Consider the following 12589-nt stretch of genomic DNA (forward strand, 5'->3'; position numbering starts at 1 on the left):
TCTCTCGTAATTCCCCCCCCTCTCTCTTCTCTCCCCTCCCATTTCTCCTAATCCCCTCCCTCCTCCTAACCCCCCTCTCTCTCCCCTTCTCTCCCCCTTCCTATCTCCTAATTCCCCCTCCCTCTCTCCTAATTCCCCTCCCTCTCTCCTCCCTCCTTCTCTCTCCCCCTCCCATTTCTCCGAATCCCCCCTCCCTCTCTCCTAATCCCCCTCTCTCCCTCCTTCTTTCTCCCCCTCCCTATCTCCTAATCCCCCTCCCTCTCTCCTCCCTCCTCTCTCCCCTTCCCTCTTGCTTCAAACCTCAGCCCCCTGGCCCTGAGACAGCTGACCAGACCCTAAACTTCCATCTGACCCCAGATGACCACTAGACTCAGTAGTGAGAACTGACGTCTGATCAAATACTGAATTTGACCCAAACTCTGAATGACCATTAGACTCTGTAGTAAGAACTGATGTCTGATCAAATACTGAATTTGACCCAAACTCTGAATGACCACTAGACTCAGTAGTGAGAACTGACGTCTGATCAAATACTGAATTTGACCCAAACTTTAGTTGCGAGTTCTGACTGGAGTCTGGATTTTGATTGGTCTCTGGGTTGGGTCTTGACTCAGAGCCAGGACTCTGATTGGTCTCTGCGGTTCTGTGTGTGTGCTGCTGATAGGACGAGCCCAGCTCCTTCCACTTCATGCGGTTGGCTGCTATCCCATCAACCATAGGCTTCAGCTTCACGTTTAGCTTCATCAGAGCCTAGAGGGGAGACAGTGTGGGAGACTGACTTAGAAGGAGCTGTATCATAGACAGAAATAGGCTCATTTCATGCAGGATGACTGAAAAAAGGGATGAAATAAAGACATTTCAGAAGACATCATACTGTGAAAACATACAGGTCTGGACTAAACAAAAGTACTGTACATAGATTTTATTGTTTTGGATTTCTCCTTTAACTTGGAGTGTCAGTAACAAACAGACTAGATGGGTTTAGAACAGGTGAGTCTGTTACCTGGTAGAGGGGCTTACAGATCCCATCTATCCACTCCAACTGCAGGGCAGGCAGCTCGTCTTTACGATTACGGTCAAAGATGGCCTGAAGAGAGAGACGGAGGGGGGACGGGGAACGGGGGACGGGGGACGGGGGTCGGGGGGATGGGGGACGGGGGACGGGGGACGGGGGACGGGGGTCGGGGGACGGGTGACGGGGGATGGGGGACGGGCGGGGGTCGGGGGGACGGGGGACGGGACGGGAGACGATGGGATGGGGGACGGGGGGTCAGGAAGAGAAACTGCTGTTACAGTATCATCCACCCTGAAAGGCACTCCTAATCACTTAACTAACTTTAGTCATTTCATCCCAACAGTTGAATATCAAAAGAAAGAACTCCCCTACATCAAGGCTAACTTTTGGGAACCCAGATGGTGTTAGAAAGATACTGAAGCTCAGCAGAAGGAAAGATAAAAGTCTACTTCCTAAATGCTGTGCAGACGAAAGGTGCATTAATGGAGTTTGGACTCAAGTGAATCAAGGTTGTAGTGGATGGAGCATTAATATCAAAGTTGATGATCTGACATTGAAGAGAAGTGTAGTGAAGGGAAGTTTATTTTGAAGGGAGGTGTAGTTGGAAGGGAAGTGAAGTTGTAAAATGAAGTGTAGTTTAACAGGAAGTGTAGTTTGAAGGGAAGTGTAGTTTGAAGGGAGGTGTTACAGTAGTACTGTGTACTGCTTACCGCTGGAGTCAACTTGAGCTCAGACCTCTCCCTGTCACCTTGCTCGAAAAACTCACTGGTCACCAACTCCGCAACCTGCAGGGGGATTTCAAAGTGATGTCAATGATGTCAATGATGACCCTATGGACCCTAGTCAAAACTAGTACACTATACAAGGATTAGGGTGCCATTTGTGACACAAAAAGAAGTTTTGTAATGTTTCACCTGTTTGGAGATCTCCCAGGGGCGGGTCACTGCACCCAAGTCACATGCTGTCATTAGCATAGACCTGGTGATGACAGGGGTCAGAGGTTCTTTAGAACCAAACCAAGTCTCCACATAAGGAGATTGTTGATCATGGTTCAATAGACAAGTAAGAAATATGGAAGGACCTGAGAAGTTCTCTGTGAGCCTCGTCTGTCCAGCTGAACTCTCCAGAGAGAACACAGTCAAAGAACTTGCTCCTTCGCCTGTTTAGGAGCACAGATAGAGTCACAAAATGGATACAAGGAAAAGGAGGGAGGTTCAATGGCAAAGCAGATGGGAGGTAGCCTGAGTGCCGGTCTGTTTATGTTATTAAGTATCTCTTCTACAACTGTATGTGGAAGTTGGAAGACTTACTGGAAGTGCAGGGTGAGGTCAGTGGAGAGGATGGCCTGTTTCAGCAGTTGCATCATACTACTGTACTCTTTGGAACACAGGTTGGCAAAGATATTATGACCCTGTTGGAAGACATGACAAAAATACATATTGTGATATTATGACCCTGTTGGAAGACATGACAAAAAATACATATTGTGATATTATGACCCTGTTGGAAGACATGACAAAAATACATATTGTGATATTATGACCCTGTTGGAAGACATGACAAAAATACATATTGTGATATTATGACCCTGTTGGAAGACATGACAAAAATACACATTGTGATATTATGACCCTGTTGGAAGACATGACAAAAATACATATTGTGATATTATGACCCTGTTGGAAGACATGACAAAAATACATATTGTGATATTATGACCCTGTTGGAAGACATGACAAAAATACATATTGTGATATTATGACCCTGTTGGAAGACATGACAAAAATACATATTGTGATATTATGACCCTGTTGGAAGACATGACAAAAATACATATTGTGATATTATGACCCTGTTGGAAGATATGACAAAAATACATATTGTGATATTATAACCCTGTTGGAAGACATGACAAAAATACATATTAAGAATCTATGACCCTGTTGGAAGACATGACAAAAATACATATTAAGAATCTATGACCCTGTTGGAAGACATGACAAAAATACATATTGTGATATTATGACCCTGTTGGAAGACATGACAAAAATACATATTGTGATATTATGACCCTGTTGGAAGACATGACAAAAATACATATTGTGATATTATGACCCTGTTGGAAGATATGACAAAAATACATATTGTGATATTATAACCCTGTTGGAAGACATGACAAAAATACATATTAAGAATCTATGACCCTGTTGGAAGACATGACAAAAATACATATTAAGAATCTATGACCCTGTTGGAAGAAATGCGAAAAAATATATACTGCTCAAAAAAATAAAGGCAACACTTAAACAACACAATGTAACTCCAAGTCAATCACACTTCTGTGAAATCAAACTGTCCACTTAGGAAGCAACACTGATTGACAATACATTTCACATGCTGTTGTGCAAATGGAATAGACAACAGGTGGAAATTATAGGCAACAAGCAAGACACCCCAATAAAGGAGTGGTTCTGCAGGTGGTGACCACAGACCACTTCTCAGTTCCTATGCTTCCTGGCTGATGTTTTGGTCACTTTTGAATGCTGGCGGTGCTTTCACTCTAGTGGTAGCATGAAACGGAGTCTACAACCCACACAAGTGGCTCAGGTAGTGCAGCTCATCCAGGATGGCACATCAATGCGAGCTGTGGCAAGAAGGTTTGCTGTGTCTGTCAGCGTAGTGTCCAGAGCATGGAGGCGCTACCAGGAGACAGGCCAGTACATCAGGAGACGTGGAGGAGGCCGTAGGAGGGCAACAACACAGCAGCAGGACCGCTACCTCCGCCTTTGTGCAAGGAGGAGCAGGAGGAGCACTGCCAGAGCACTGCAAAATGACCTCCAGCAGGCCACAAATGTGCATGTGTCTGCTCAAACGGTCAGAAACAGACTCCATGAGGGTGGTATGAGGGCCCGACATCCAAGGGGGGGGGTTGTGCTTACAGCCCAACACCGTGCAGGACGTTTGGCATTTGCCAGAGAACACCAAGATTGGCAAATTCGCCACTGGCGCCCTGTGCTCTTCACAGATGAAAGCAGGTTCACACTGAGCACGTGACAGACGTGACAGAGTCTGGAGACGCCGTGGAGAACGTTCTGCTGCCTGCAACATCCTCCAGCATGACCGGTTTGGCGGTGGGTCAGTCATGGTGTGGGGTGGCATTTCTTTGGGGGGCCGCACAGCCCTCCATGTGCTCGCCAGAGGTAGCCTGACTGCCATTAGGTACCGAGATGAGATCCTCAGACCCCTTGTGAGACCATATGCTGGTGCGGTTGGCCCTGGGTTCCTCCTAATACAAGACAATGCTAGACCTCATGTGGCTGGAGTGTGTCAGCAGTTCCTGCAAGAGGAAGGCATTGATGCTATGGACTGGCCCGCCCGTTCCCCAGACCTGAATTCAATTGAGCACATCTGGGACATCATGTCTCGCTCCATCCACCTTCGCCACGTTGCACCACAGACTGTCCAGGAGTTGGCGGATGCTTTAGTCCAGGTCTGGGAGGAGATCCCTCAGGAGACCATCCGCCACCTCATCAGGAGCATGCCCAGGCATTGTAGGGGAGGTCATACAGGCACGCTGGAGGCCACACACACTACTGAGCCTCATTTTGACTTGTTTTAAGGACATTACATCAAAGTTGGATCAGCCTGTAGTGTGGTTTTCCACTTTAATTTTGAGTGTGACTCCAAATCCAGACCTCCATGGGTTGATAAATTGGATTTCCATTGATTATTTTTGTGTGATTTTGTTGTCAGCACATTCAACTATGTAAAGAAAAAAGTATTTAATAAGATTATTTAATTCATTCAGATCTAGGATGTGTTATTTTAGTGTTCCCTTTATTTTTTTGAGCAGTGTATATTAAGATTTTATGACCCTGTTGAAAAAGATATATTTTCAGGTAATATATGGAAGGGGGAATGTCAGGGTTGAGGAATAAATGGAAGCTCTTAAGTAAAGGTGATGGTAGCCAAGGTTACCTCACTCTGTAGGATCATGACTGCATGGTTGAAGTGATGGTGCTCCAGAGTGGCTGATGTCCCATAGAGCAGGGCCAGAGCAGAGCCAGTCCTGTAGGAAGCAGCAGAGGAAGTACATTCAACTGATTGCACTAATTGACTGATTGATTGATTAACAGGGAAGATGGACGGACAGGCAAGCGGACGGACTGGACGTGCAGACTGACTGACTGATCAGGCTAATATCTTCCTAATTTTTCTTTATTTTCCTTCATTTTCCTTATTTCTCTTTGGGGCTCAGCCGAGGTGACTCACTTGGCCTGGAAGGCGTTGTTGGTGCCACGGTGGTCTAAGTCATGGCAGAGACAACCCACCATCAACGCCAGGGTCTCTGCATCCGACAGAACATCCTGGAAACCAGCCGTCTGCGAACACAGAGGTAACGGAAGTACGGAAACTATCCAAGACATTACTTGTGTCCCAAATGGCACTGTATTCACTATATAGTGCACTACCCTTGTCCCGTCCCTGGTCAAAAGTGGGGGAACAAAATAGGTCATTTGGGACAGAACCATTGTAATTGGTTAATCTTTACTTTAATTGCCTTAGTGGAGAAACAAATTGAGAAACAATGTGAACAAAACAGTTTGCCATGACAAAGGGGTTGATTGACTCAAGGCATTTCAGCCTTAAATGTTTTATTAATTTCAAAAGTTTCAAAAACATAATTCCACATTGACATTATGGGATTTTGTGTGTAGGCAAGTGACACAGAATCTCAATTTAATAAATGTTTTAATTCAGGCTGTAACACAACAAAATGTGGAAAAAGTCAAGCGGTGTGGATTCTTGATGAAGGTACTGTAGAACCCTTTTTTGAAGGTTCTATAAAGGTTTTAAATTGAACTTTTACAGTGCTGTAGAGAACCCTTTTCAAAAGTTCTACAAAGAACCATTCAAATATGGTTCTATATACAGTAGCACCAAAAAGGTTCCGCTATGCTTACAACCCTTTTCGCTGCTATTGAGAACGCTTTCTAATGGTTCTTTATAGAACCTTTATGGAGAATGGTTCTTTAAAGAATCTTTGTCAATCTCAAAGGTTCTACAAATAACCTTTTGAAGAACCATACACTGTGTTTTATTCTGGTTAGTCATATTATATTGTTAAAACTCCACAGGTGTCATTATTGTGTTAACTGGTAGCTCTGGAACGGCTGGGGTCCCTGAGGAGAGGACTGAGATCGTCTGACTCAGCAAACCGTTCCCAACTGACACAAGGCCTTACGTGAGTCTTTTACAAGACACTGTACTGGCCATATTCAAATCTGACATGTAACAATATCACACAACAGATTGGATAAACTGGAATGACACTCTCACTCATGGCTGCACAAAAAGAGTTTTCAGCAAACCACGCCCTACATTTTTATTATCCCTAAAAGATTAAAGAACCATTTTTTGAACTGCAAAGAATTAAGGGCTCAAAGGGAACTTTGACTCATTATGGTTCGGTTCCGTTGTGACGACCCTCCCACTCTGTCTGCCATATTCTCTCTCTTTGTTCTTGTTTCCTTATTAGGATGCCGGTGGGCGGAGTTGGGAGGGTCGTCAGCTACATGGGAAACACCTGGGCCTGGGTGTGTCCTATGATAAATAAACCTCTTCCACATTGATTGGGGAGACTCTCCATGCAGACACCTTGGTTGATGTCTGTTGTGGTAGTTTTGTGGCCTTTTGGTTATTTGCTTTGGCACCGTTCAACACCCTGCATTATTACATTCAGGCATGCAAAACACTCACTTACACAACTGATTACTGATTACACACACCATTGTTCATTGTTCTTAGTTTACTTTATTTAATAAATATATATTTTGATATTCCTTGTCTCCACATTGTCTCCCTTTTGTTGCAAACTCTGAGCCGGTTCGTAACACCATATAGACCCATCAGCCTTACCAAAGAACCCTTGAGGAACCCTCTTTTCTAAACGTGTACATAGAGCATCTTTTGTTGCGTTGACTCACTGTGATCATGAGGAACATGCACTGGCACACGTTGAAGGCATGCCTCCAGTTATGGTACGCCACTGTGCGATAGTTCTTCCTCACCGTCAGCAGCCAGCGACACAGGACCTGAGAGGGACGAGGGACAGTCATAAGGAATACATGTTTGTTTTGCTGTTGTTCTCATATCAGGTGTTACTGTAACATGTCACCAAGAGAGTTCATCAAAAACAAGATAAATAGGGTTGCAAAAGTCCGGTACTCCCAAAATCCCCAGGTTTTACAGAAACCCCAGTTGGAAGATTCCCGGAATCAGGACAGAATAACCAGGAAATGTGCTATAATCCAACCAGGATTTCTGGAAATTGTAGGGATTTTGGAAAAGTTGCTGGAATTTTGCAACCCTGGAGAGAAATAAGAAAGCCTCTCCATTCTCCCTCATTGTTGACCTCACTCACGTCATAGTCAATCTTAAACTTCTGGACGGCTCCGAGTTCCAGAAACATCCGGAGGGAGGCAGTGATCATGGCGTCGTTGTCCAATGAGAAATCGTTGAAGTGGAACTCTTCGATGCCCAGCTCACTGCTCAAAGGGATCTTAGCAGCCTGAGGGAGTAGAATGTCAGCGTGAATATTGAGCGTCCTAGTAGCTGAACAGGAAATAACAAACTCAAAGCCTCAGGTCCTCTGACCCCCACCTCCACCCTCACCAGTCCCTCCAGTCCCTCTTTATGATAGGTCCTCTGACCCCCACCTCCACCTCCACCCCTCACCAGTCCCTCCAGTCCCTCTTTATGATAGGTCTTCTGACCCCACCTCCACCTCCACCCCTCACCAATCCCTCCAGTCCCTTTTTATGATAGGTCCTCTGACCCCCACCTCCACCTCCACCCCTCACCAGTCCCTCCAGTCCCTCTTTATGATAGGTCCTCCGACCCCCACATCCACCTCCACCCCTCACCAGTCCCTCCAGTCCCTCTTTATGATAGGTCCTCCGACCCCCACATCCACCTCCACACCTCACCAGTCCCACTTCATGATAGTCCTGGGGTGTACGCATTAGTTGGACGTAACAAAACGTTTTGCAACGAAAATTGACGTTTCTATTGGACAAATTCAGGTAGATTCTTCCCTGTTTCATTCCGTTTTCTGCTGTTTGGTTCCTAGTGAATACACCCCTGGGAAAGTAACCAGGTGACTTCTACATGGATACCTGTTTTGATTATTATCTTGTAGATTTTGTTTGTTTTGTTTGTTTGTTTGTTTTTCTATTTCTTCTACATGTAATGTAATTCTCAGACATACCTTGAGTCTGTCCACCTCTACCTTGGAGCATGTGGCATGGTAGGACAGCATCTGAGGGAGGAGAAAACATCATCATTGACTCATGGACTCTCTCTCTCTCTCTCTTTATATTTCTCTCTCTTTATCTCTTTATCTCTCTCTCTTTATATATCTCTCTCTCTTTATCTCTCTCTCTTTATATATCTCTCTCTCTTTATCTCTCTCTCTCTTTATATAACTCTCTCTCTTTATATCTCTCTCTCTCTTTATATCTCTCTATCTCTTTTTATCTCTCTCTCTCTCTATTTATATATCTCTCTCATTATATCTCTCCCTCTTTATCTATAACTATAACTATTTTGCCAATTGGATTTGGTCCCCTCTACCACACGGAACCCCACTAATCTACTGACGGAAACGCACGAGGTGGCTAAAAACAGACCTCCGTCTTCTGCTAGCTTGCTACCCATGGCCCGGCTAGCTGTCTGAATCGCCATGACCCCAACCAATCTCACTACTCACTGGACCCTTATGATCACTCGGCTAAGCATGCCTCTCCTTAATGTCAATATGCCTTGTCCATTGCTGTTCTGGTTCGTGTTTATTGGCTTATTTCACTGTAGAGCCTCTAGCCCTGCTCAATATACCTTATCCAACCCTTCAGTTCCACCACCCACATATGCGATGACATCACCTGGTTTCAATGATGTTTCTAGAGACAATATCTTTCTCATCATCACTCAATGCATAGGTTTACCTCCACTGTATTCACATCCTACCATATCTCTGTCTGTACATTATACCTTGAATCTATTTTATCGCCCCCAGAAACCTGCTCCTTTTACTCTCTGTTCCGGACGTCCTAGACGACCAATTCTCATAGCTTTTAGCCATACCCTTATCCTACTCCTCCTCTGTTCCTCTGGCGATGTAGAGGTGAATCCAGGCCCTGCAGTGCCTAGCTCCACTCCTATTTCCCAGGCACTCTCTTTTGTTGACTTCTGTAACCGTAAAAACCTTGGTTTCATGCATGTTAACATTAGAAGCCTACTCCCTAAGTTTGTTTTATTCACTGCTGTAGCACACTCTGCCAACCCAGATGTCCTAGCCGTGTCTGAATCCTGGCTTAGGAAGACCACCAAAAACTCTGAAATCTCCATCCCTAACTACAACATTTTCAGACAAGATAGAACAGCCAAAGGGGGTGTTGCAATCTACTGCAGAGATAGCCTGCAGAGTTATGTCCTACTATCCAGGTCTGTACCAAAACAATTTGAACCTCTACTTTTAAAAATCCACCTCTCTAAAAACAAGTCTCTCACCGTTGCCGCCTGCTATAGACCACCCTCTGCCCCCAGCTGTGCTCTGGACACCATATGTGAACTGATTGCCCCCCATCTATCTTCAGAGATCGTGCTGCTTGGTGACCTAAAGTGGGACATGCTTATCACCATCCTACAATCTAAGCTTGTTGCCCTCAATCTCACACAAATTATCAATGAACCTACCAGGTACAACCCCAAAGCCGTAAACACGGGCACCCTCATAGATATCATCCTAACCAACTTGCCCTCTAAATACGCCTCTGCTGTTTTCAACCAAGTTCTCAGCGATCACTGCCTCATTGCCTGTATCCGTAATGGGTCAGCGGTCAAACGACCTCCACTCATCACTGTCAAACGCTCCCTGAAACACTTCAGCGAGCAGGCCTTTCTAATCGACCTGGCCCGGGTATCCTGGAAGGATATTGACCTCATCCCGTCAGTAGAGGATGCCTGGTTATTCTTTAAAAATGCCTTCCTCACCATCTTAAATAAGCATGCCCCATTCAAGAAATGTAGAACCAGGAACAGATATAGCCCTTGGTTCTCTCCAGACCTGACTGCCCTTAACCAGCACAAAAACATCCTGTGGCGTTCTGCATTAGCATCGAACAGCCCCCGTGATATGCAACTTTTCAGGGAAGTTAGAAACCAATATACACAGGCAGTTAGAAAAGCCAAGGCTAGCTTTTTCAAGCATGAATTTGCTTCCTGCAACACAAACTCAAAAAAGTTCTGGGACACTGTAAAGTCCATGTAGAATAAGAGCACCTCCTCCCAGCTGCCCACTGCACTGAGGATAGGAAACTCTGTCACCACCGATAAATCCACTATAATTGAGAATTTCAATAAGCATTTTTCTACGGCTGGCCATGCTTTCCACCTTGCTACCCCTACCCCTACCCCGGTCAACAGCACTGCAACCCCCACAGCAACTCGCCCAAGCCTTCCCCATTTCTCCTTCTCCCAAATCCAGTCAGCTGATGTTCTGAAAGAGCTGCAAAATCTGGACCCCTACAAATCAGCCGGGCTAGACAATCTGGACCCTTTCTTTCTAAAATTATCTGCCGAAATTGTTGCAACCCCTATTACTAGCCTGTTCAACCTCTCTTTCGTGTCGTCTGAGATTCCCAAAGATTGGAAAGCAGCTCCGGTCATCCCCCTCTTCAAAGGGGGACACTCTTGACCCAAACTGCAACAGACCTATATCTATCCTACCCTGCCTTTCTAAGGTCTTCGAAAGCCAAGTTAACAAACAGATTACTGACCATTTCGAATCCCACCGTACCTTCTCCACTATGCAAGCTGGTTTCAGAGCTGGTCATGGGTACACCTCAGCCACGCTCAAGGTCCTAAACGATATCTTAACCGCCATTGATAAGAAACAATACTGTGCAGCCGTTTTCATTGACCTGGCCAAGGCTTTCGACTCTGTCAATCACCACATCCTCATCAGCAGACTCAACAGCCTCGGTTTCTCAAATGATGGCCTCGCCTGGTTCACCAACTACTTTTCCGATAGAGTTCAGTGTGTCAAATCGGAGGGCCTGTTGTCTGGGCCTGTGGCAGTCTCTATGGGGGTGCCACAGGGTTCAATTCTTGGGCCAACTCTTTCTCTGTATACATCAATGATGTCGCTCTTGCTGCTGGTGAGTCTCTGATCCACCTCTACGCAGACAACACCATTCTGTATACTTCTGGCCCTTCTTTGGACACTGTGTTAACTACCCTCCAGACGAGCTTCAATGCCATACAACTCTCCTTCCGTAGCCTCCAACTGCTCTTAAATACAAGTAAAACTAAATGCATGCTAACATTTTCATTTTACATTCACATTTCAGTCATTTACCAGACACTGTTTCCAGAGCGACTTACAGTTAGTGCACTCATCTTAAGATAGCTAAGTGGGACAACCACATATCTCAGTCATAGTAAGTACATTTTCTCTCAGTGAAACAGCTATCAGTAAAGTCAAAGCTATTAGGGGGGGAAAAGTCAAGTGAGAGTGTTAGTTCACGAAAGGCACATTTAAAAAATATTATATCCTAAATGCCTAGTGAGTGGTTCAGTGGTTCAGTCCCAAATTCAGTCCCAAATTGTACCTTAAGCCCTTTATAGTGCACTACTTTTGACCATTTGGGACGCAAACTATCAATGCTCACATCCAGGGCCACAGACTGCTTGGCCCAGGTCTTCTTCACTTGATTGTACATCATGGTGTTGTTGATCCCCAGCCCACAGAATATCACAAAGGCCTGTATGGAGACAGGGTAGAAAAACGTTTCTACCTATAAAACAGCTTTCTAATTAACAATAAGTAATGAGGGGGTGTGGTATATGGCCAATATACCACGGCTAAGGGCTGTTCTTAAGCGCGACACATCGCGGAGTGCCTGGATACAGCCCTTAGACGTGGTATATTGGCCATATATCACAAACCACAGAGGCACCTTATTGCTATTATAAACTGGTTGCCAATGTAATTAGAGCAGTAAAAATAAATATTTTGTCATACCCATGGTATATGGTCTGATATAGCATGGCTGTCAGCCAATCAGCATTCAGGGGCTCGAACCACACAGTTTATAATATCTATTATACAACAGGTGGGTCTAATCCTGAATACTGATGGGTTAAAACCGCATTCCAGCCAGTGTCTATTCCACAAGTTACCACCAGCTAAATCTATGACATTGAAATGTCTATTTACTCTGTTCCATCTGACTGCTCAATCCACTGTCTCATCATACATATATAGATATAGATAGATAGAACCTGCTCAATCCACTGTCTCATCATACATATATAGATATAGATAGATAGAACCTGCTCAATCCACTGTCTCATCATACATATATAGATATAGATAGATAGAACCTGCTCAATCCACTGTCTCATCATACATATATAGATATAGATAGATAGAACCTGCTCAATCCACTGTCTCATCATACATATATAGATATAGATAGATAGAACCTGCTCAATCCACTGTCTCATCAT

At 44.7% G+C, this 12589-nt stretch overlaps 1 protein-coding gene across 1 annotated transcript in view; it reads right to left on the reverse strand.

Annotated features, from left to right (window-relative positions):
• Positions 1 to 282: 282 nt before the first annotated feature.
• Positions 283 to 12589, reverse strand: part of LOC106595745 (dual 3',5'-cyclic-AMP and -GMP phosphodiesterase 11A) — a 31807-nt gene continuing 19500 nt past the window's right edge. The window contains exons 9-20 of the mRNA XM_045719198.1: positions 11749 to 11841; positions 8286 to 8336; positions 7440 to 7586; positions 7003 to 7110; positions 5288 to 5397; positions 4994 to 5084; positions 2326 to 2426; positions 2097 to 2174; positions 1930 to 1993; positions 1726 to 1800; positions 1004 to 1087; positions 283 to 750 (exon numbers count right to left, since the gene is read on the reverse strand). Of these exons, the coding sequence (XP_045575154.1) occupies positions 295 to 750; positions 1004 to 1087; positions 1726 to 1800; positions 1930 to 1993; positions 2097 to 2174; positions 2326 to 2426; positions 4994 to 5084; positions 5288 to 5397; positions 7003 to 7110; positions 7440 to 7586; positions 8286 to 8336; positions 11749 to 11841 (1458 nt within the window). The 3' untranslated portion in view covers positions 283 to 294. The remainder of the gene's footprint in view (positions 751 to 1003; positions 1088 to 1725; positions 1801 to 1929; positions 1994 to 2096; positions 2175 to 2325; positions 2427 to 4993; positions 5085 to 5287; positions 5398 to 7002; positions 7111 to 7439; positions 7587 to 8285; positions 8337 to 11748; positions 11842 to 12589) is intronic.

This window comes from Salmo salar, chromosome ssa05 (genome assembly GCF_905237065.1).
Source record: "Salmo salar chromosome ssa05, Ssal_v3.1, whole genome shotgun sequence".
Classification (NCBI taxonomy): domain Eukaryota; kingdom Metazoa; phylum Chordata; class Actinopteri; order Salmoniformes; family Salmonidae; genus Salmo; species Salmo salar.